The 24,897-nt window shown below is 38.1% G+C and overlaps 1 protein-coding gene across 2 annotated transcripts in view; it reads left to right on the top strand.

The window, feature by feature from the left end:
• The window catches only part of SPATA16 (spermatogenesis associated 16), a 261,852-nt gene that overhangs the window by 181,639 nt on the left and 55,316 nt on the right, over positions 1–24,897 (top strand). For both annotated transcript variants that reach the window (XM_050778289.1, XM_050778290.1), the window contains exon 6: positions 5,805–5,952. In XM_050778289.1, the coding sequence (XP_050634246.1) occupies positions 5,805–5,952 (148 nt within the window). The remainder of the gene's footprint in view (positions 1–5,804; positions 5,953–24,897) is intronic.

Genomic DNA, 24,897 nt, shown 5'->3' with positions numbered 1-24,897 from the left:
CTTAAGGCAGCCTAACAGGAAAAGAAAATAGAGGATTATGCTAGGCAGAGTTTCGTGGGCCAGGCCTGAAGAAAGTTAATGTCTCTCCCGCCTCCATTCCATTGGTCCACATTCTGCCATGATTCACTGTAAGGGAGTGTGGAAAATGCCTATTATGTGCCTGTGAGGTAAAGTCATAATTTTCAAAAAAGAAAGTGAAATACAATATTAGAGACCCTAATTCTAAATTCTATAGAATTTTTTAAAGTCATTTAATAAGTCCTTAGATGGCCGGCCATGGTGGCTCACGCCTGTAATCCAGTACTTTGGGAAGCTGAGGCAGAAGGATCACCTGAGGTCAGGAGTTCAAGACCAGCCTGACTAACATGGTGAAACCCCATCTCTACTAAAAATACAAAAATTGGCCGGGCATGGTGGCAGGCACCTGTAGTCCCAGCTACTCAGGAGGCTGAGTTGGGAGAATCGCTTGAATCCCGGAGTGGGAGGTTGAGGTGAGCCAAGATCGCACCACTGCACTCCAGCCTGGGTGACAGAGCAACACTACATCTCAAAAAAAAAAAAAAAGCCCTTAACAAAGTCACTTAAACCTCTCCAAATCTCAAGAAATTGGGCTGGAAGATTCCTAATGTTCCTTCTAGATATAATCTTCTAAATAAATCAGTTTACTCTGATTATGGTCAACCCTAAGACTGGAAGCAATAAAGGAATAATTTGATGATAGTCTATAATAATCATCACCACATTTTCTAATTTCAAGTGACAAGTTTCCCTCTTACTAAACCACTTTCACCAAGCACGTAGTTCAAAAGTTAAATTTACCCAACTCCTCCAGAAGGAAGGAAGGGAAGGAAGGGAAAGAAAGGGAAAGAAAGAGAGGAAGAGAGGGAAGGAGGGAGGGAGGGAAAGAAGGAAGGAAGGGAGGGAGGGAGGGAGAGGGGGGGGGGGAGGGAAAGAGAAAGAAAGAGAAAGAAAAAGAAAGAAAGAAAGAAAGAAAAGAAAGAAAGAAAGAAAGAAAGAGAAGAGAGAGAGAGAGAGAGAGAAAGAAAGAAGAAAGAAAGAAAGAAAGAAAGAAAGAAAGAAAGAAAGAAAGAAAGAAAGAAAGAAAGAAAGAAAGAAAGAAAGAAAGAAAGAAAGAGAGAGAAAGAGAGAGAAAGAGAGAGAGAAAGGAAGAGGAAGGAAGGAAGGAAGGAAGGAAGGAAGGAAGGAAGGAAGGAAGGAAGGAAGGAAGGAAGGAAGGAGAGAAAGAAAGAGAGAAAGAGAGACAGAAAGAAAGAAAGAAAGAAAGAAAGAAAGAAAGAAAGAAAGAAAGAAAGAAAGAAAGAAAGAAAGAAAGAAAGAAAGAAAGAAAGAAAGAAAGAAAGAAAGAAAGAAAGAAAGAAAGAAAGGCTCACACCTATAATCCCGGCACTTTGGGAGGCCAAGGCGGGTGGATCACGAGGTCAGAAGATCGAGACCATCCTGGCTAACACGGTGAAACCTCGTCTCTACTAAAAATACAAAAAACCAGCCGGGCGAGGCGGTGGGCGCCTGTAGTCCCAGCTACTCCGGAGGCGGAGGCGGGAGAATAGTGTGAACCCGGGAGGCGGAGCTTGCAGTGAACCGAGATCTGGCCACTGCACTCCAGCCTGGGTGACAAAGCCAGACGCTGTCTAAAAAGAAAAGAAAAAAAAGAAAGAAGGAAAGAAAGAGAGGGAGAAAGAGGAGGGGAGGGGAGGGGAGGGGAAGGGAGGGGAGGGGAGGGGAGGGGAGAAAAGAAGAACAGAAAGAAAAGAAAGTTACATAATTCTACCATCCCAAAAATGTTTGAGGTTTATAGTTTCTGCCAGCTTAATTCTGGCTACGTTGAGTGCTCTTAAAATTTTACCAGGAAGAATCGGCCCTCTTAAGCTTAGATAAGGGAGACAAATTTTGTTTCTTTCTTTTTTGCTGGTCATGTTTCCCACTACTTTTGTTGCTTTTCTTTTCCTCTGGATGGAATATCTCTCCTTTCTCTCCCGTGGTCTCTCTTGTACAGTCATCCTGGACAAGTTGATTTCTAAGGTAGCAAGGGGTTCTTTTTACTAAGCTACAGTACAAGGAGAAATTATTATAAGTTACTGTTTGTAGAGAAAATGAGCTGCCCACATACACTCTTGGTTTTTGTAACTTGGCTTTAAAACTTGATACATGTGAGAGTAACAATAGAGAGTTATTAACTCCCAAATGTAAACACTTAATTTCACAGCTTATTTTTGAGTAACAGCAGAGAAAACATAATTAACAGCAATGTACATTTAACAACAGGGCACAAGGACTGATTGTTTTCTCCATTCTCTGCACACGTGCAACATTTACTGACATCAGAGAAGTTCACGGGTCCAGAAAGAATGATTCAATTACAGAATATTTATGTCAAATTAAGAAGTATCATTTGAAATCTGCTTCCATTTTAAGTATAGCTTATTTTTTACAACCAGAAATTCCTTGTCTGGTCTCTTCCTTTATTTGCAAAATCAAGGAAAATCTTTGTTTATAAAAAGTAAATTAAAATCTATCTTTTATATTTTAATGTCTATGATTATATCAAATCATTCTAGTTTTCAAGTATAATTTTTTTAATTTACACATATTAGACTCTTTAAAAAGACAAGTCCAACTCTAAATTGCCAAATTATTATCATCACAAAATGAAAATTTAATCTTTGGTGTCTAAACACAAACAGTCAAAAAAAAATCCTACTATTTTAATTAAACACAAAGGCTAAGTTTTTTCTAGATTATTTCACTAATTAGTTATTCAATACCAATAATGCTAAAATATATATGTTATATATATGTTATATTACTCTATTTCTTTACAACAGCAACGTAGGATAGGCTCACAGCCTCAAGATTGTCTGTCTCAAGAAGAATAAGAAATATTAGTACGTTAAAACACAAAAGGATGTTTCAGGATCCGATGCAAGGGTCATCTGTATTCTCATTTCTACTCTATGTTGTACTATTTCTTCCTGGGGCTATGATAATTTCCTTTAAGAAACATCTCCATGGAGAATACAATTTCTATTTGTAAATTACATACTCTCTATTTACTCACCCACTTCCTTACCCATCATCTTCAGGTTGGAGGGCAGAATTCATGGAAGAACCCATCTCTATTGGTTCTCAGTGGAGAAAGAGGGAGGCCACTCTCCAGCGCATACCCTCCTAAGTGAGAGCCCTGTTAAGGCCCAAAGGCAACGCCTTGAGCATTAAGCCAAGAGTACAGATCCTTCAACGAGCAGATCAAGCTGCCACATGAAAACCTACACTTCTGCCACTTTTTAAAAAGCTGGTGTAGGTTCTTGGGCACGAGTCTTACCATCCCCACTGTGAGATGGCTTCGCCAAGCTACCCTGCCAGCAGTCACTTAAGCTGCCAGCAGTTGGAAAAGAAATGGGGTGGAGAGAGTGTTTTCTTCTATCCTGGCCTGACTAGGATATCGCTAATGTCTTTCTGGAAGCAAACTGGAGGATTAGGTACCTTTGCTAAATTTTTTAATCCAGAAATTAAAGCAAAATACCCTTCAGCAAGATATTCAGAGACCATCAGAAAGCTGTTTATGAGTTAGAAACTGTTACGGGCTGAATTGTATGCCTCCAAAATTCATCTGTTGAAGTCCTAACCCCTAGTACCTCATAGTGAGACTACATTCCATTAGCCCACACTCAGCCACAGTTGGAGACAGAATCTTTAAACAGGTAATTACATTAAAATGAGGGCTTTAGAGTGAACCCTAATCCAACATGAGTGCATGCTTATAAAAAGAGAAAATTAGAACACACACAAACACACATGCGCGCGCGCGCGCACACACACACACACACACACACACACACACAGAGGAATGACCATGTGAAGACACGGGGAAAGACAGCCATCTACAAGCCAAGTAGAGAGACCCTCAGAAGAAACCAACCCTGCTGACACCACAGTCTTGGACTTCCTGTCTCCAGAACTGTGAGAAAACAAATTTCTGTTGTTTAAGCCACCCAGTCAGTAGTACTTTGTTGTAGCAACCCTAGGAGACTGATACGGGAACCAACAGCTTACAAAGGCAGTAAAGTCAGCCATGACCTTAGAACTGAGGTCTAGAGCAGCTTTCGTCCTTGGCACATCACTGCACACGTGCCTGTGCAACCACACGCCTGATGGTCTGGACAGGCCATCCCAGAATCAGTTCCAGCAGTGAACATAGGTAAGCACCAAACTGGAGGAATTATTCCTCCTCCTCAGTATAAAGGATCTTCATTTTTGCTGAAGGACTAATACTTGGTGCCTAAACACCTTATTTGAATTCCTAATCCACAACTCAATCCCAGACCTGCTGCCTGCATTATCCCCAGTAGCCTTCCAAAGCTGGCATCCAGGTCTCCACATTCAGCAATTCCTTGTCTTGTCTCTTCCTTTATTTGCCATGCACTCCACCACTAACTCCATCTGAGGGCTGGCTCTGGGTTTGGAAGAACTGTTATATATTTTCTGTTCCCCATTCAGTTCCTTGAACTTGAACAGGACAATGTTGAAGGCAATGTAAGTTCTAGCATTCAATTATCCAATAATTTGTTGAATTTCATTGAGAAATTTGTCCACTAATTTTTACATAATTTTAAAGCTAATCTCAGAGAAAGGAAGACCCTTTGCATCCAGAAAATTATTGCAAAGCTGCTCTTTTACAAGCAATGTAGATGATCATAGAGGCATTCGAAGTCACTAAGAAATGAAGTAAGCAATGAACAAGTTTATTTAGACTTCTCAGTTTAAAATCAACTCCTTGTTGCTTTTATTATCAATGGAAAACTTGTTTTCAAAATACTATGATGATAATAATGTAAATTGTTGTTTGTTAAATGGTTTTTTCTCTGTTGAAAAGCTTATATCTATTGTTTTTCCTTATTGTTTGTTGGCACCTTATTTGTCTGGAAGAATTTCATTCCTATAAATAAAAATGGATTGTTTTATAATATGCTTTTATGCCATATTAAAAAACTGAGGTAACCATAGACACTTTCACATTTTATTCAATGTGCAAGCCTCATTAGAAGGAAAAGTTGTAGGAAAGGAATAAATTCCTCTTAAAACTTCACATAACTTTCTTTTAGGTCTGTTACAAATAGTAATGGGCCTATTTAAAACAGGAAGCTGAGGATGATGGCAGGGCTTTATCAAGAATGGTACATGAGCAAAAATAATGTAAAGAAATTCTTAAATACCCAAAACCATCCTAAACTGCTCTTGTGATCTGGAGGGAAGGGAAGCTTTTCTAGGAGGAAGCTGAGGAAGGATATTTTTAATTCCAAAAGGCTTTCCCAGGTATTGGAAAAAGAAAACAAAAAATACCGTCTGTCTAGTTCGCCATGTTATTTACAGAATATACTTTAGATATTTAATTTATTTTTTAAAAGAAATCTCTCCATATACAAATTGCTCACCAATGTCTGCTCAAGAGTAAGTTAATTATGTCAGACTTAAGAATTTGACTTTTAAAATCAAGTAAAAAAAATGACACCTTAGGAAACAGAATTTATATTTTTATCTTAAAACAAGCTCAGTTTAGAGGTGCCTGTTTAAAAACTTCCTTCATTTAATTGGTTTTCTTAATATGAAATAGTATTTCCAGAACTAATTAAAATTTTGTTCTAATGAATATTCAAGACCAAAATATGTTATCTTTGCAGTACAGTATATAGATTTTTAAGTCATCCATAAAGGTAATTATATTTTTTACATTCTTAAAAAGTCATGTATTGTTATTGATGCCAAATGGGTTGTTTGTTTCATCTTAGGCCATGATTGAGGAAGCCATCACCAGAGCTGAATCTTTCTCAGTTATGTACACACCATTTGCGACAAAAATAAGAGCTGATAAAATAGAAAAAGTAAAAGATGTTTTCACAAAAACTCATCCTGCATATGCAGAGTATATCTACACAGGTAAGATTCAATATCTTCGAGTTAGCAGCTGATATTTTGTTTCCAATAAAACAAATACAGGGTTCTTTCTGGTTTATTAGTTTATTGCTTCTGTTTTAGGAGTACGCTGTTTTAATCTGATGACTTGAAATGGAAAGTAATTTATAAGGTTTTAATAGGGCTAGCCTTATAGTTCTAGCACAATATTTCTTGTACTTTCTTTCTATATTTTAAGAAGTAGGGATAAAACCTAGAAAATCTAACATTGAAAAAATGGAGGAATGACCTGTGGTAAAATGCTATCTTTCCCTTTATCCTTTATTGGTAAAGGATAATCAGATGATTATAGTATTTTCCTGCTGATGGATTATTTTTCCAGTCCCTACTATTTTTACTTTTTCCCCCATCTATCTCATACCTCAAACCTTCTCTCCTTATGCTCTTGAATCACTGGTATTCAAATGACATCTGGAGAGCTAAGGGTCCCACAGAGGACACAACCACTGGTATGATGCTTTTTCCCTTTTTCATCTTTGGAAATCACTTGTTCTCATTCATTTATGCAAAAAATATTTTGTACTACCTACTGTGCATCAAATGTTATTTTGGTTTAAGGGGAGGATTTTTTTTGGCACTAAATTAGGAACTACTCGACAATGACCCCCGTGTTAAGAAAATCTCTAAATGCATACACCTGATATTGCATCCTTCTATTCAGGCCCGTTCATCCCTTCTCTCAGAACTTTGGGGCTGAGTCACTGAATTATAATGTTAATAATATACTCTATCATTGATCACACTTAAGGTGCCAGACACTCTACATTCATTATCTCTTGTTATTCCCATAATCCATGAGATAAGGTGCTTCCCATTTAGGAACAAGAAAACAGTAACCACAGAAGACACATAGCTTTTCCAAAGATGCACAGCAAATTAGACAGGCCTTGGATGTGAACCCATGAACATGCCATCAAGCTACACTATTTCCATGTGACAAAAACATTAAATGTGGGTCCTATGGATTTCATATTTTTCTCCACATTCCCTCTTGCTCTTCAGAAGAAAGATGTTAAATAAATCCCACTAGTGATGACTGAATAGTAAATCCCTAAGGAACAATGGTAATTTGAGGGCAGAGAAAGGGAAGAGAAGAAGGCACAATACAGGCCATAGTAACCATTTGTGCTGATTGAGCATTTCATAAGAAAGTAGGTTAAAAAAAAGTCTTCGAACTCATATTTTTTTGTTAATTGCTACAAATTATTCATTACTCTTATGGATATTTAAAGGATTTTTTGGAGGGCTTACACTAGCAGCACATAAAAGTCATATCTACCTAGCATTATGGAAAAATGAGTCCGATTCAGTTATTTCCATTTCCACCCCCAGATCCATTGGTAATGAAGAGAAATTCATTGAGGAGATCACCAGTTTGCCAATTTCTCTTCTGGTAGAATAAATTTAGTTATATTTCACCTATTTCACAGAGCAGTCATGAAGATTAATTAATAGTTCAGAAGCACCACTGCCAAGAGTTTAAAAACAATAATAACATTAATGAGCCAGACTCATGTCTCATGTAATTCCATCAAACCTGTTATCAAGATGAATTATGATCTGTTGGCAAGACGATTCATGCTAAAGAATCTTACACTTTGGGAGAGAAGATAATTATAAGTTACCAATGATTGTTTCTATTATTTTATAATTACTAACTGCTAGAGTATGCTAGTGCTATATGAGAAACTTGATAGAAAAGACAGCTTCTGGAGGAGGAACGTGAGGTAGAGAAAGGAGTCTAGAATTTAAGTTTCATTGGGACTGATAAAGTTCTTTGCTCTGTGGAAATTGTGCTTTGGCTTAACAATGCTACTGCATTGGTGACATTACTTACCTCTGTTGCAAATTATTAAAGGGTTTCCCCAAAGCCATTGCTGGAATAATGGTGAAACAACTGTTACTAACCGTATGTGCACAGTCTCGGAGGTATAACTCTTTCCCCTAGGCAATTCCAAGGTGGCTGAGGGCATACAGCATGGGAAGAGGAAAGGTCAGGTGTTATTTTTAGCTCTGGATGCTTCTCCCAGAAGATGCAGAGAGGTATTTAGAGCTGTATCAGTAGCCAAAGGTAATAACTAAGAAGTAAGTAACATAAAGACAGATAGGGCCTAGAAGAGTAGACACTTTGTTTTCTTGGCAGTTTCCAAAAACCAGAATCCTCTGATATCTTTTGGCTGTGTCTCCACCCAAATCTCATCCTGAATTGTAATAACCCCCAAATGTCAAAGGCATGGCCAGGTGGAGATAATTGAATCATGGGGGCAGTTTCCCCTATACTGTTCTCATGGTAGTAAATAAGTCTCACAAGATCTGATGGTTTTATAAATGGGAGTTCCCCTGCACAAGTTCTCTTGCCTGCTGCCATGTAAGATGTGACTTTCTTCCTCCTTTGCCTTCCACCATGATTGTGAGGCCTCACCAGCCAGTGGAACTGTGAGTCAATTAAACTTCTTTCCTTTATAAATTATCCAGTCTTATGTATGTCTTTATTAGCAGCATGAGAACAAACTACTGCATCCTCCTATTATCAGCCTTGTAGATAGAATTTAAGAAGCTTCTATCCTGATGAAAATTTATTCAGCTGTTTATTGTAACATGTGTTCATGCAACCAGTATGACTAGACAGTCACACAGTAGATGTGTGCAAACATAAGAGTCTATACATTTTACCTACCTATTTTCTTCTTTGCTCTGCCCAGAGCCAAAATATATTCTGTCTCATCCCAGGGCACTCCATATAATCCAGTCATTTCTAAAATTAGTCTATCTTTAGAACCTATCTAACCACATTTACCAGTTTCCTTCTCCTTTTCATGGGTTTTTCTTCTCCCTGTGGTCTGGTTTAGCTTTCGTAGACCTCAAGCATACCCCATGTCCAAAAGGATCAGTGAACACATGAGTGAGACATCCTCTTCTCAATCTGTAGCAGGCTGGTACAGCTGCTTATCAGATGGCTGGTGGTACTTGAGATCAGCTCTGGTGTCTTGAAGAGGACCTCATGGATTCATTTATGTGGCCCATTAAGTGACTCAAGACACCTACATGGATTCTCCATTCTGTTTATTGGTGTAGTTGCTTCTTCATATGTACACAAACCATCCTTACCATACCAGTTGGCCCAAACTAGAGCCACTCTCTGAGATTTCCTCTTACTGCTGGACTGCTGACTTGTGAACCCAGCCATTTTCTAAGTCTTACTCAATAAATCCCCTCCATTCCAGAGGAGACTGGAAGTCATCGTAGCCCTCTCTTCAACTGGCTATGTTACTCTGCCATTTTTCCCTTGCTGCATGCTCCAGCAAGCCAGGACCCTTAGGACAAGAAGAGGATCTACAATGGAGATTGGGGTGGGGGTGGGGGTGAGGGCGGTTGTTCATCTATTTATTTATTCAGCAAACATTTATTTACACAGTACTCTAGGTGGTGCTGAGAATATACCTGCTCCTAAGAAAGGATCCGACTTTAGTAACTTATACTTCAGCATGAATATTTGACTATATTTTTCCCTTTTCCCAGAGAAAATTTTCATCTAAAACCAAAGCTCTAACTGTGGAATAGAAGGCTGACTCTAATTAAAAGAATTAGGTAGGATAAATAGAGCAGTTTGAGAATAGAGGTTGTTACCACTTAATATCGCAAAAACTGGCTAGTTGTTTACCAAACTGTTTTTTATTTATTTATTTATTTATTTATTTATTTATTTATTTATTTTGAGATGGAGTCTCACTCTTTCACCAGACTGGAGTGCAGTGGCATGATCTCAGCTCGCTGCAACTGCCGCCTCACGGGTTCAAGCAATTCTCCTGCCTCAGCCTCCCAAGTAGCTGGGACTACAGGTGCACGCCACCACACCCAGCTAATTTTTGCATTTTTGGTAGAGACGGGGTTTCATCATGTTGGCCAGGATGGTCTCTATCTCCTGACCTCATGATCCTCCCACCTTGGCCTCCCAAAGTGCTGGGATTACAGGCATGAGCCACCGTGCCCAGCCCAAACTGTTTTCTTTTTACCTCGGTCATAAATCTAGAATCCATTTCCAGCCTCCCTTCCAGTTAGATGAAGATTTCCGACTGAGTAATGGTCAAGGGAAAACGGACAGATATAATATATGTCACATCCAGGCCTGGCCCATAAAGCCCCCCTATGTAAAACTGTCTTTCCCCATCCACTGGCTGAGTAGAGAGAAGCATGGAAAGGGGCTGCAAAACAAAAGGAGCTAGATTCCTGAATGTCTGTGTAGATGGTCACCCTCTGAACACTCTGAATACCCACATGAACAAAAAGCACAGTTATCTCTCTTTAGACCACTAAAATTTGGAGTTTCTTTGTTAAATCTGGTCACTTTAACATCTTTATCAGCCCTGCATCATAACAAGTAGGCAGCTTCCTACTCCAACTACAGTGTATACAACAAGTTTTTGCTAACTCGATCAAATAAACACTCATCCACATGCAGCCTACTCCATCCTCAAAAATACTCAGCGTTTGTACATACATCTATTCTTCTAACTCACACTCCCCTCTCCACAGACAGCTACAGATGATGTTTTCATAAACATGTGTTTGTACCCACCCACAGAAAGATAATGTTTCCAGAGAGATACTGATGCTCCAAGAGATAAAATGCAATTATCAAGCTTTCACTGCAGCAAGAGAAATGGAGGCTATATGTAAGAATTTCTAAATTACACAAGTCATCTAAATAAATAATCAACAGATGAAGGTCATACAATCTGTACCTTGAAGATTTTGGAAGAAGAGTCTACCTATCAAAGTTTTGCTGGAGAAGTAATTATTATCATTAAAACTTGGAGACTAGCATATTTAATTCGCCCAGTGGAGGCTGGCAAGCAAACCTCCAACTCAGAATCTCTGCCCAACTTTAGGTCACCTTTCATCAAGCATAGATAGTGTTGAGTTTATTGTTCCCTGGTCACGTGACAGTGCCGTGAGCCCAGCACAAGCTGGCAGAGGTGCTGGTGATGAGCAGGAAGAGTAGTCACAATGGACCTCCTCCAGGCAGTATTTTCTCTCCAGCCAGCCCCCAATTCACAGTCACCCATGTCGGGGATTTCCACTGGAAAAGCAGACACAAGGGGGAAAAGCATAAAATTAACTCATTCTGAAATATATTTAGGTTTAAATTTTTTTTAAAAAATTATTGAATAAGCCAGTCACATTATATATTAACTTTACAGTGATTTATCATGAGAAAATCCATTCACCTTCAGTGGCAGGTATAGGATTATATTACCCATATAATTTCTATGAGACTGATGAGGGAGAGTCAAAATTCAAATCTGCCTTGTAGAATAACCAGGTTTATACATGCTCAGGAACTTACTGTGCATCCTTTTCTGTTTCAGGAATATAATAAAACCCACCAAAATCTTAAAGTCATATTATAATAGAGTTGTATTGTATTATATTTCATGGAGAAAAAAATTACTGATTTTTTTTAGCAGTATAGCTATCCATTTTTATTATTTAAGAAAAAAACCTGGCTTGATTCATACAGAGTAGTCAGGGTATATAAAACAAATAATAATTTACCAGCCCCAGAATTTTTATGTTTTCACTTATAAAGATTTGACTTGAGATTTTTATTCATATATTCCAATGAAATAATGCAATTCTGCATAGTTCTTATTCTTGCATGGTTGTATTTTAATAATAATAAAGTAATACAATCAGCATATCCTGTCTCCTCTTGATGAAAATATCAAGATTTATTTGCTAAGTAAATATATAATCAGTAATGGATCTGTGGTTAGTAATGTTTAATAGGAAACTGGATCAGATATCAATTACTTTAACACTTAGGTGGATAGAGTCATATTTTGTCTTTCCAATGCAATTTGAATACCAAGAGTAAATATGTATGTTTGGATAAATAATACATTGTTTTAAAATAGACCTTTAAAAATAACCTTTCATTGAAATTTATAATCTTGTTCTTGTTCAGTCATCATTTACCAGTAAGAATAATACATTCTTATGGTCTCTAAAACATGAAGTTAACATTTCCCATTTTATTCTTTCTTCTTTAAATTATTGTAATTTTATCATGATCAAGAGTTTTCAAAATCAAACTATTTTCCTCTTTGTAACTAGTTTTCTCAAATAGAAAAAGTTATAGAATTAAACAGTCTTCATCCCCAATATTTATGAAAGTGTTAAAGTCGGGTTGGTTATAAGATGATAAATCATCTAATATTTGCGCCACAGAATTCTTAGAATCAGAAAATCGTTCCCAAGGTAAAGAAATCCCTCACATATGGGGCTAAATTCTCTGTTCTTAAAATATTAAAATGTTGACCTTCCCAATGGGAAGCGTGGTGCTCTGGCATTGCTCCATCTAATGGAGTTCACCTCCATGTAACCACTTCTCAACCAGCAGTTCACTTGTCCTTTGCATTAGCAGGTGATAGTGCTGTTTGCCTCTGGTCTCCATCATCCACTGCACCTGAAATCCCTGAAACTATAATACCTCTTGCTTAGCATATTGTCCTAGGGGATCTTACTGAAGAAGGCAGGCAGGTTGCGTTTAAAGAAACAGCAGTCAATAATCCAAAAACAAGTGGAAGTGATGTAAGTTTTTCCTTCCACCTCTCAAGAAAGCCCATGAGTTGAGGTAGGGTAGGGCAGTTGTAATGCGGTATGTGGTAGAAATTAAACAGATATTGTAAGTATTGTATCCGTAATGCTCAGCAAAACCTTGTAAAATGCACATGTACATAAACACAAACATTCACATGGCAGCTTCCCTCAATTTCCTTTCCTACTCAAAATTATCCAGGTATGTCCTTTAAATTTATTCCCTCATGAATTGATGAGTCTCTTCCAGTGTCATTCTTGATGGTCTTACCAGTTTCTCAGGTTCTTACCCATCCTCGCTATCTCAGTCTACATAAGAAAGTCCCATGACCATTTCCAAACAAGCAGAACTCATTTTAGCAGGTGAGGGAGTTCTCAATATGAGTGAGGTAAGTACTCAACAGTTAACACTTTATTTTTCCTGAATCACTTTACTTATGCTTTCTAATGTAGCCTCTCTATAACAATATAGTTAATCATTAGGTGCTGCAGTCTAATAAATCATGCAGCCGAGCATTAAAATCCCTGAAGACTGAACTCTCAGTAGTATATAACAATTTTAAATTGAGAATTTTAAAAAATTTTGAAGTCAATGTTGCACAGAATTACAAATTTTTTATTTTGTAGAGTTATCTTTTATTCTTTGCATATTCAGTATCTAAATCCTATTTATTTCTCCTCGAATACTTGACTCACAATAATCTACACCTTATGGGCATTAGCATTTTCTTGATGATCTTATAGTCTATAAATAATCACTGCATTTGACAACTAAAATAAAACCCCATCCAATCCATTTATTTATTTATTTATTTATTTATTTATTTATTGCTTTTAGTAGTTTTATTTTTTGAAACATTTTATGGTATCACACACATACAAAAATCCATTTTTAAATGCAACTTAACTAATTTAGTATGGAGTAAACATCAAGTCAGAAAAGAAAACATTTTACCAGCTCTCCAGATATCCTTTACTGGCCCTCTCTTAATCCCAAACAACTCCCTACCCCCACCAAGGTAACTACTGTCCTAAAGTTTAGAGTAATTACTTCTTTACTTTACAGCATTACCACCTATCTATTCCTAAACTCCAGACTTCAATTTGCCTGCTTTGAAATGTTATAAACATGAAATTATATAGAGTAGATGCTCTTTTGTATCTGACTTCTTTTGCTCAATAATTTGTTTATGAACTTCTTCCATGTTGCAAAAAGCATTAGTTTATTCATTTTCATTGCTGTGTAATATTCTGTCCTATGAATAGACAGGTCTGGTGTTGATGAAATCCCTCAGCTTGGCTAGGCATGGTGGCTCACCCCTGTAATTCCAACACTTTGGAGGCTGAGGTGGGAGAATCACTTGAACCCAGGAGTTAAAGACCAGCCTAAACAACATAGCAAGACCCCCGTCACTACAAAAAAATTAAAAATTAGCTGGACATGATGGTGCACATCTGTAGTCCTAGCTACTCGGGTGGCTGAGTAGGAGGGTCACTTTAGCCTGGGAGGTCAAGCCTGCAGTAAGCCGTGATCACACCACCGAACTCCAGCCTGGGTGACAGAGCAAGACCCTGTCTCAAAAAAATAATAATTAAAAAAAATTAAAAGAAAAAAAGAGAAAAATCCCTCAGCTTTTGTTTGTCTGGGAAAGTCTTAATTTCTCCTTTGTGCTTGAAAGATATTTTTTACCAGATACACTATTCTAGGGTAATATACTTTTTCCTTCAGCACTTTAAATATGTCATGCTACTTGGACCTGGCCTGTTAGGTTTCACCGAGAAGTCAGCTGCCGGACGTATCAAAGCTCTTTTGTATGTTATTTCTTTCTATTCTCTTGCTGCTTTTAGAATCCTTTATTTATCCATGGCCTTTGGGAATTTGATTATTAAATGCCTTGAGGTAGTCTTCTTGGGGTGAAATCTGCTTGGTGTTCTATAACCTTGTACTTGAATATTGATATTTTTCTTTAGGTTTGGAAAGTTCTATTACCATTTTGCAGAACTTCTACCTCAATCCCTCTCTCTCCCTACTTCCTCTTTAAAGCCAATAACTCTTAGATTTGTACTTTTGAGATTATTTTCTAGATCTTGTAGGCATGATTCATTCTTTTCTCTTTTTTTAATTTTACTTTAAGTTATGGGATACATGTGCACAACGTACAGATTTGTTACATATGAATATATGTGCCATGGTGGTTTGCTGCACCTATCAACCCATCATCTAGGTTTTAAGCCCCACATATATTAGGTATTTGTCCTCTCCCTCCCCATGCCCCCCACTCCCGGACAGGCCCCAGTGTGTGATGTTCCCCTCCCTGTGTCCATGTGTTCCATTGTTCAACTCTCACTTATGTGTGAGAACATATGGTGTTTGGTTTTCTGTCCCTGTGTTAGTTTGCTAACAATGATGATTTCCAGCTTCATCCATGTCCCTGCAAAAGACATGAACTCATCCTTTTTTATGGCTGCATAGTATTCCATTTCTAATCAGCACCTTCACCCCCACACCACTGTGTTGCTATTGTAAACAATGCAGATGGTTGTTCAGGTATTTTGTGAATGCAAGCCAAACGTAAGCTAATGTAGAGAAGTGTTTCTGGAAAGATATGAACAAATCGAGTCAAACCTACATGTACTCAAGAGTGTGCATTACATAAAGGAAATCCGAGGTAGGTTCCCTGGTGCCTTATTTAGTTGGTTTAATGAGGTCATGTTTCCCTGGATGTTCTTGATGTTTGTAGATGTTTATCAATGATTGGGCATAAAGAGTTTGTTTGGGCCGGGCACGGTGGCTCAAGCCTGTAATCCCAGCACTTTGGGAGGCCGAGATGGGCGGATCACGAGGTCAGGAGATCGAGACCATCCTGGCTAGCACGGTGAAACCCCATCTCTACTAAAAAATACAAAAAAAACTAGCCGGGCGAGGTGGCGGGCGCCTGTAGTCCCAGCTACTCGGGAGGCTGAGGCAGGAGAATGGCATAAACCTGGGAGGCGGAGCTTGCAGTGAGCTGAGATCCGGCCACTGCACTCCAGCCTGGGCGACAGAGCGAGACTCCGTCTCAAAAAAAAAAAAAAAAAAGAGTTTGTTTGAAGAGTTATTCAAGAGGTGTTTATTGTTGCCTTTGCATTCTGGGCTTGTTTGTACCTATCCTTTCTGGGAAAGTTTTCCAAGTATTTAAAAAGAATTGAGTGTTGTAATCTAAATCTTTGGTCCCTGCAGCCATCTCTGCATTAGGGGACACCCAAAGTCCTGTAACACTGTGACTCTGGCAGACTTGTAGAGGTACCACCTTGGTGGTCTTGGGTAAAATCCAGAAGCATTCCCTGGATGACCAGGTAGAGACTCTAATTCCTCTCTTTCCTTTCCCCTAACAAATGGAGTCTGTCTCTCTGTGCTGAGCTGTGGGAGAAGCTTGGGAAGAGGTGATACAAGCACTCTTATGGCCACGACAACTGGGACTGCGCTGGATAAGACGCAAAGGCAGTAAAGCACTGGGTCCCACCCCAAGACCCACCAAGTCACTACCTGGCTACTGCCTATACTCACTCAAGGCCTACGGGCTGTTCAGTCCGCAGGTGGTGAATCCAGCCAGGCTTGCGTCCTTCCCTTCAGGGTGGTGAGTTCCCTGCTGGCCCAACTCTAGTCCAGAAATGCTGTCCATACTCCAGGGCCTGGAGAGGGGAACCTTTGGAATCTTCTTGGTGCTATGTTCTACTGTGGCTGAGCTGGCACCCAAGCCAAAAGACAAAATCCTTCCCATTTTTCTGTCTCATTTTCTCATACACAAGGAGTCTCCCCCTGGGGCCATTGCTACCCCGGCTCACGGCTAGTACTGCCTGGCTACTGTCAATGTTCACTGAAGGCCCAAGAGCTCTTCAGCCAGCTTGTGGTGAATGTTCCGAGGTCTGGGTCTCTCCTTTCAGGCCAGGAGGCTTCCCTCTAGCCCAGGGTGAATCCAGAAATGCTGTCCAGTAGCCAAGGCATGAAATTGGGAACCACAGGAGCCTGCTTGACTGAGCTGGTGCCCAAGCTGCAAAACAGAGTCCCCTTTACTCTTCTCTCTCCTTTCCTCAAGGAGAAGGAGTCTCTTCCCATGGCTACCACAGCTGGGAATGTGCTGGGTCGCACCTGAAGCCAGTACAGGCCTGGGTTTTACCCAAGGTGCCCAGTGAGTACTCCCTGGGTACTTCTGATGTTTACTCAAGGCCGGAGTGCTCTTTAATCAGCAAGTGTTGAATCCTGCTAGGACTGGGTTCTTCCCTTCAAGGCAGCAGGTTCCCCTCTAGCTCAGGTTGTGTCTAGCAATGTTGTCTGAGAGAATAGTGCCCTATTCTGTGGCTGGGCTGGTCTCCAAGTTGCAAGACAAAGTCTTCTTTACTCACCCCTCTCTCTTCCTGAAGCAAAAGGAAGGAGTCTATCCCAGAGCTGTGAGCTGCACTACCTGTGGTGGGGGGAGAAGTGACACAAGAACTCCCATAGCCTCCCCAGCCGGTGTCTCCCTAGCGTCATTTACCCCAAGTCCACTGACTCCAAGCCCAGCATGGTGCCAGAGCTACCCCAGAATTTAGGTCCTTGAAGCCTAGACTACCTTTCAAGTTTATTTAGAACCCCAGAGCTTCTTTAGCCCATGGTGGTGGGGCTAGCCAGAATTCAGGTTCTGACCACTGGGATGGAGAATTCTCCCCTAGCTAGGGCTGATCTAAATGCTCTCTCCATGGATGCTGACTGGGTTCTGCCCCCATGTTGCTTTCCATTGTGACAAGGCAGCACTGAGTTCCAATACAAAGTCCCACAATTACTGTATTCTCCCTCCACCATGCACACAGAGTCTCTCTCTGCGCCACTTGGCTGCTGCCAGGGAATGGGGGAGGTGTGACATCAGCAATTCAAGACTATCAAGTACTGTAATGGCTCGTCTAATTTTTTGTTCCTATGAAAGTGTTTCTTGTATGGACAGTTGTTCAATTTGGTGTTCCCATGAGGGAGACAATCACTGGAGAGTTCTGTTTGGACGTCTTGCTCTGCCTCCTCCTTCTTATTAGCTCTTTGATGTTCTTAGAAAACTCTACTTTTTAGATTTCTTCTAGGAATATTAGTTGTCTTCAGAAAGAAGGTTTGTCCAATTTGTCTGTTTTGAGATTACAAGAATCAGAAGCTTCTATTTTTTTAGTTATGTAATACTTGAAATATGCTAAAAGACACAAAAATAATATAATGAATGCCTACATAATTACCACCGTATTTGAGAAATAAAACATTAAAAGTATTGTATAGTTGAAGTTCCCAAGGTTTTTCAGATCCTAATCTCCTCCCTCCCCTCCAGAGGTAATCACTATCATAAATTTGTTTATTACTCCTTTTTTATTGTAGTAAAATATACACAACATAAAATGTACCATTTTAAACACTTTTAAAGTGTACAGATCAGCGGCATTAACTACATTCACATTATTGTGCAACTATTACCACCATCCGTCTACAAAACCTTTTCGTTTTCCCAAACTGAAACTCTACCCATTAAATAATAACTCTCCATTTTATTCTCCTCCCCCCCGATCCCCTAGCAAACACTATTCTATTTTCTGTCTCTATGAATTTGACAGCTCCAAGTGGAATCATATAGTATTTGTCCATTTGTGTCTGACTTATTTCACTTAGTATAATGTCTTCAAAGTTCATCCATGTTTTAGCTGATGTCAGATTTTCCTTCCTTTCTAAGGTTAAATAATATTCCATTGTATATGTATATCACATTTTGTTTATCTATTTTTCCATTGAGAAAATCTTGGTGCTTCCACCTTTTGGCTACTGTGAAACATACTGCTGTGAACACGGGTATACAAGTATTTCCTTGCTTTCAATTGTTTTTGGTGTATAAATTGCTGGATCATATGGTAAATCTATTTTTAATTTTTTGAGTGTCACGTCATTTCTTGTGGTGGCCACACCATTTCACATTCTCACCAGAAGTGCATGAGTGTTTCAATTTCCCCATGTCCTCATCAACACTCATTATTTTCTGGTTTTTGGTAACAGCCATCCTAACAGACATGAAGTGGTATCTCGCTGCTGTTTTAATTTGCATTTCCTTAGTGATCAGTGATGCTGAGCATCTTTCACGTGCTTATTGGCCATTTTTATGTCTTCTTTGAAGAAATGCCTGTTTTAAGTCCTTTCCTGATTTTTTAAGTGAGTTGTTTTTTGTTGCTGTTTTTGAATTGTAGTTCTTTATGTATTCTAGATATAAATTCTTTGTCAGATGTATGATTTGCAAATGTTTCCTCCCATTCTATAGGTTGCCTTTTCACTGCATTTCTGTGACTGTTAATTAGGGTGAACATCTTTGTTGTCATTATTTGTCCTGTGGTTACATTTCCTTAAAAAATAAACAGAATTCTTAAAAATTTTCAAATTTATAAAAATGGTATTTTTACTAGTTCTCTATTCCTACAATTTGCATGTTTGTACCCTTTGTTCATTTGGGTTTTTTGAATAGTTTTATTATTGATTTATTGGAGTTTTTATATTTTATCTCATTAAGAAGCTTGACTTTGCTGCGGTGACTTTTGATGAAGTGAGATTTAAATTTTAATGTTATTTTATAATTTTGTTTCTGTTTTTGTTTTCGCTTTTGTTTTTGAGATGGAGTTTTGCTCTGTCACCCAGGCTGGAGTGCAATGGTGCATTCTTGGCTCACTGCAACCTCTGCCTCCCAGGTGCAAGCAATTCTCATACCTCAGCCTCCCGAATAGCTGGTATTACAGGCATGTGCCACCATGCCCAGCTAATTTTTGTATTTTTAGTAGAGACGGGGTTTCACCATGTTGGCCAGGCTGGTCTTGAACTCCTGATTTCAAGTGATCTGCCCACCACAGCCTAATAGCTTGTAGTTTGGTGTCATATTTAAGAAATCCATCCCTGTTCCAGTACCTAGATATTCATTCTTTCTTTTCGGTTTGTTTGTTCATTCTTCTACTGTTATGGCTAGGAACACAACACAAGGTTGAATAAAGGAGTGATAGCAGGCATCCACATGTTGTTCCAGAGTTAAGACTTTTAAATTTCCACCACTAACTATAAAGTTTGCTGTAGATTTTTGATAAGTATTCTTTATCAGGTTTAAAAAGTTGTCATTTATTCATATTATGCCAGATGTTTTAACATTGTCAAACCTTTCTATTGTATCCTTTTTCTTACATTTAACTCCTTTCTGCTCTTATATTTATTATTTCTTTTATGTCCTGTTTTGGAAACTTATTCTTTTATTGCTTAATTTTCTTCACTGAATTCTGGGGTCAATAATTTTCAACACTCTCCCTCATTTTTAGTAAAGACTATCAATTTCTCTCCAAGAATGATTTTTATTGTGCCCTAAAAATTTTGTAAAACATTTTCATTGTATTTCATCTCAAAATATTTTCTCACTTTCATTGTGAAATCTTCTTTGAGCCATGACTTACTTAAATACACAGTTTTTAATATCTGAATGTATAGAAATGTTTAGCTATCTTTGTTATTAATTTTTAACCTAGTTGCATCATGTTCAAAAACATAGTCTAAATTTTAATAATCCCTGAAATTGTTAAGGTTGGTTTATGCCCTAATATGTGGTCAGCTGTCATTAATATACCATTTGTGCTCAAGAAGAATGTCATTTTTTAATTGTTGAATGCAGGGTTTTTTAATGTATTCATTAGATGGATCAAGTTTGAAAATTACTCATACCTTTTAGATGCTACAATTTTTTGTCTACTTGACATCAGTACATAGGAAAAAAAAAGATGTTAAAGTAATCCAAAATAGTGGTAGATTTGTGAATTATTCTTATAATTTGTCAATTTTCACTTTTTGGTTCAGCATCAATGTGCCTATTGTTTTAAGATCATTAATTGTGTGTTATTGTTATGTAATTACATTCTTCACCTTAATGTTAATAATTTTTTTGTATTAAAATCTATTTTGTCTGATATTAATATAAATCCACTAGTTTTATTCTGATTAGTATTTTTCTAGTATTTCTTTTACACATCCTTTTACTTTCAACATTTTATATCTCCATGTTAAAATATTCTCTTAAATATGACACATCAGCTCACTTTTTTATTTATTTAATTACTTATTATGTAGTCAATCTCTGTCTTTGAATAAGTAAGCTTATTCTAATTCCTGAGTTGATTGATTGAGTTTTTCTGCCAGAGTATAAGTTCCTGAGACACAGAAATCTGTCTGTTCACCATTGGCTTAGATAGTGCCTGACAAATAGTAAGTACTAAATAGATCTTTGTTGATTTCTGTGTTATGTTTGGTTTATTTCTGCCATATTACAGGCTTTAGTCCACATACTTTTTCCCCGCTCCTAACCTGCCTTCTCTCATATGCTTCAGGATTTCTTTTATTCATTTTTTCTTTATTTACAATAACATAACATGTTATTGTAAACACAGATATCTTAGCAAAATCGGAATTTAATGATTATCAACTGAAGAAGATAAAGGTCATAGAATACTTTAATGAAAATCACCCCCTAATATTATACATAATATATATTTATTTCAACTTGATATTTTCCCTGACATCATCCTTAAGTTAATTATGGTCATAAATGTGTTTACATAGTCAACATTTATCTATAATTATTATATACACATGTCTACCAAATTTTTCTCACATTTCAGTTCTTCTGAATTTTATTTCCTTCTTTCTAAAGTGCATCCTTTGGAAGTTCCCAAAGTGAGAGTCTGTTGGAAGTATATTTGCTTCATTCTTGATTGTCTAAAATGTCTCTAATTCACCCTAGTTCTTAGATAACAGTTCAACAGGTTATAAATTTCTAATCTAAAATATTGGTGCCTCAAAGATATTATTTCACTGTCTTCTGACTTGTGTCATTGCTGTTGGGAAGTCAGATCTTATTCCTTTGTAGATAATCTTCTTTTATCTCTGATGCTTTTAAGATCATGTCTTCATCTGAAGTTCTACAGTTTAACTACAGATGTGTCCAGGTATAATTGTTTTTTTTCTTAACCTGCTTAGTCACTGTGTTCATAATCTAAGGGGTCAAGTCTTTCATAAATTCTGAAAAACTGTCATCCATTTCCTTTTCAAGACTTTAGTCCCTGATTCTCTCTATTCTCTCATTTAAGAACTTTAACTGGACATTTGTTACTTTTATTTATTCTGTCCTCCAGATCATCAAGGCTGCTTATTAAATTCTCCATGTCCTTGTCTCTGCTTCATTTTGAAATGTTCTCAGATCTGCATTCTCATCCTTCCTTTAGCTCTGTCTAGATCACTCCTTAGTAGATTCAAGATTTTCATTCCAATAATTGTTTTTCCACTCCTAGAAGTTCTCTTGAAGTCTTTTTTTTATGTAATATGCTTATTAATTTTTTATTTTTATTTTTATCTTTTGAGACGGAGTCTCTCTCTGTCACCCAGGCTGGAGTGCTGTAGCATGAACTCACTGCAACCTCTGCCTCCTGGGTTCAAGCAATTCTCCTACTTCAGCCTTCCAAGTAGCTGGGATTACAGGTGTGCACCACCACACCTGGCTAATTTTTTGTATTTTAGTAGAGGCAGGGTTTCACCATGTTGCCCAGGCTGCTCTGTCCTGAGCTCAGACAATCCACCTGCCTCAGCCTCCCAAGGGCTAGGATTATAGGCATAAGCCATTGTGCCCAACCCTTTTGTTAAATTTAACATTTATTTTAAGTTCAGAGGTACATGTGCAAGTTTGTTATATAGATAAACTTGTCTGATGGGGCCCCAGTGTGTGTTTTTCCCTTCTATGTGTCTATGTGTTTAAAATCTTTTTCAAAGCAACTTTTAAAAATCTAGTTTTATTCTTGTGATTTTTATTATATTTAGTACTTTAAACACATTTTATATTTTGTATCTAATAGTGCTATTTCTCAAGATCTCAGAATGCTTATTCTACTATTTGTTGTTTTGCCATCTCTGGGGTATTTCTCAAAAACCAACCAATTCTCCCATTCTGCAACACCAACTGGATGTCCGAAGATTCAATTCAATTCTGATAACTATCCACATAGAGTTAGTATCAGGTCCCACAAGTTGAAGGCTTCAGTATGACAAAACTGTGCCCATTTCAGATACCAGTTGCAGTACTTCTGATCAACCAGCTACAAATCAGGAGTTTTCACAACCCCCTCCTCATGTTCAATAATTTGTTTGCTGAGCTCAGGAAAATACTTTGCTTGCTCGTATTGGTTTATTATAAGAGATACCCCTCACGACCAGCCAAATGGAAGAGATGCACAGGGCAAGATCGTGGGGGTGAGAGATGTAGAGCCTCTAGGTCCTCTTTGGTGTGCCATTCTTCCTGTACCATGATGTGTTCACCAACCTGGAAGGTGTCCAAACCCCAACTTTTATGGGTTTTTATGGAGTCTTTATTATATAGGCATCCTTGTTTAAATTATTGGTCATTGGTGATTAACTCAGTCTCCAGCATCTCTCCTCTCTTCAGAGGTGGGGGAGGCATGAAACTGAACATTCCAAGCCTCTAATCACATGGTTGATTTCTTTGCCAAACTGCCCTCATCCTGAAGCTATCGAAGGGCGCAGCAAGGGTCACCTCATTAGCATATACTCAGATAGGGTTGAAAGGGGCTTGTTACAAATAACAAAAGATGCCCCTATCACTCAGGAAATTTCAGTCATTTTAGTAGCTGTGTCAGGAAGTGGGGACAAAGACCAAATATTATTTTAAAAGGACATTACTCTTAGCCCTTGCATTTCTATATTCTTTCAGTCTAATTGTAATTTATGTTAGGGCTTTACCAACAAATTTTGTGCATGATGTGCACGCACCATAGTGCATGATGCTCCTGTGTCAAAAAATTCCATAACCTTTTCTTCACCATTTTACCTATTCATTTGCATAAGATTTTGGGTTTGCAGCTGGGGGTCAAGCTAAGAGACTCTGGCCCTTCTGTCAATAATTATTTTGATTAGTCTGCCTGTCTATTGCCCCAAATGACTACAGACCAGGTTTCTCATTGTAATATTTGCCTTCCAGCTTTTTAAAATCCCCACACTTGTATGAACCAAACTGGGGTTCACTTGCTTGGTGCATCATGACCAGATATTTACATCAAGGTTTATAGTAGAAGAAAGAAAGGCTTTATTTGCAGGGCACCAAGCAAGAAGGATCAGGCAGTTAACACTTAAGTTCCAAACTCCCCAATGTATTAGAGGCAACAGTTTTTTTTTTTAAGCAAGGGTAAATTTAGAAAGGCAGACGTTATAAGCAAAATCATAATGCATGGAGAGTATGCATTGCTTTTGGCCTTAAAGGGCAGGATTTCTTGAAGCAGGGGCTTCCAGGTCATAAGTGGATTTAAAGATTTTTTCATTTGTAATTGGTTAACAAATAGAAGCTTTCTTTTAAAATTTGAGATCTGCAGAAAATAATGTTAGCTCTGGCATGTGGGTGTGACTTCCTCCAGGCCCCTCAAGAGGAAATTTAGAACCAAGAATCATGGTTACAGTTTAGTCCTCAGTTCTCCCTTATCTGAGGTTTATATGCCAGTGGATCCATTTGGTTAGGGGCATCGGAGTGGGGGAATCTGGATTTCTGAAAAACAACTCAGAGACATAGATTAAGATGTTATTTTTAGGTTTTATAGGAGAACCAAACGTTCTGTGATTCTAACGTTTTTGATTATTGTTTTAAGCTATTATATTTTTGCTTATCAAGTTATTTATGTACTTTTCAGGGCTAGCTATTTGCCTGAAACTTTTTTTAAAGAAACTCAAGATATTTTTCTCATTTTCATACTTAAGGAGGCCCACAGACTCCAAAGAGGGGGTCTCTGCTCTGTCTTAAAATTGGGGTAATTAGAACTTGTTTGGGGCCCTTTATTATTGAGAGACTGGCAGAGGATCCCTTTGGTCCACCCAACCTTGTATAGTGCTGTATTAAGATTTTTGTTTCACCCTCATCAATGTTCATCTATGTATCCCATTTCTTAATAACCATTTAAAGATTTCCACCTGCAGAGGTGAGTCCTTTGACTCTCTCCTTCTTCCCTATTGTTTCCTCCTATCAATGTTTGCTTTATTCACCCCCCATTTCTTAATAACCATTTAACAATTTCTAAATCATCGGGACAAGTCCTTTGCCTCTCCCTTCTACCTCTCCTCATTCTCTTATTAAATGATCTAATGTTTTTACAGCATCTGTAAGACCCGTGAAGGGAAGCTGAGAAAGCAAATTTTGTTAAGAACTGTTGCTCCATTTTGCAACAGTTAAGTTACATGGGCACCAATTTACCATGACCTGG

Source organism: Macaca thibetana, chromosome 2 (assembly GCF_024542745.1).
Source record: "Macaca thibetana thibetana isolate TM-01 chromosome 2, ASM2454274v1, whole genome shotgun sequence".
In the NCBI taxonomy this organism is placed as follows: Eukaryota; Metazoa; Chordata; class Mammalia; order Primates; family Cercopithecidae; genus Macaca; species Macaca thibetana.
The sequence above is the reverse complement of the archived record's forward strand: the minus strand, read 5'-3'. Positions and strand labels throughout refer to the sequence as shown.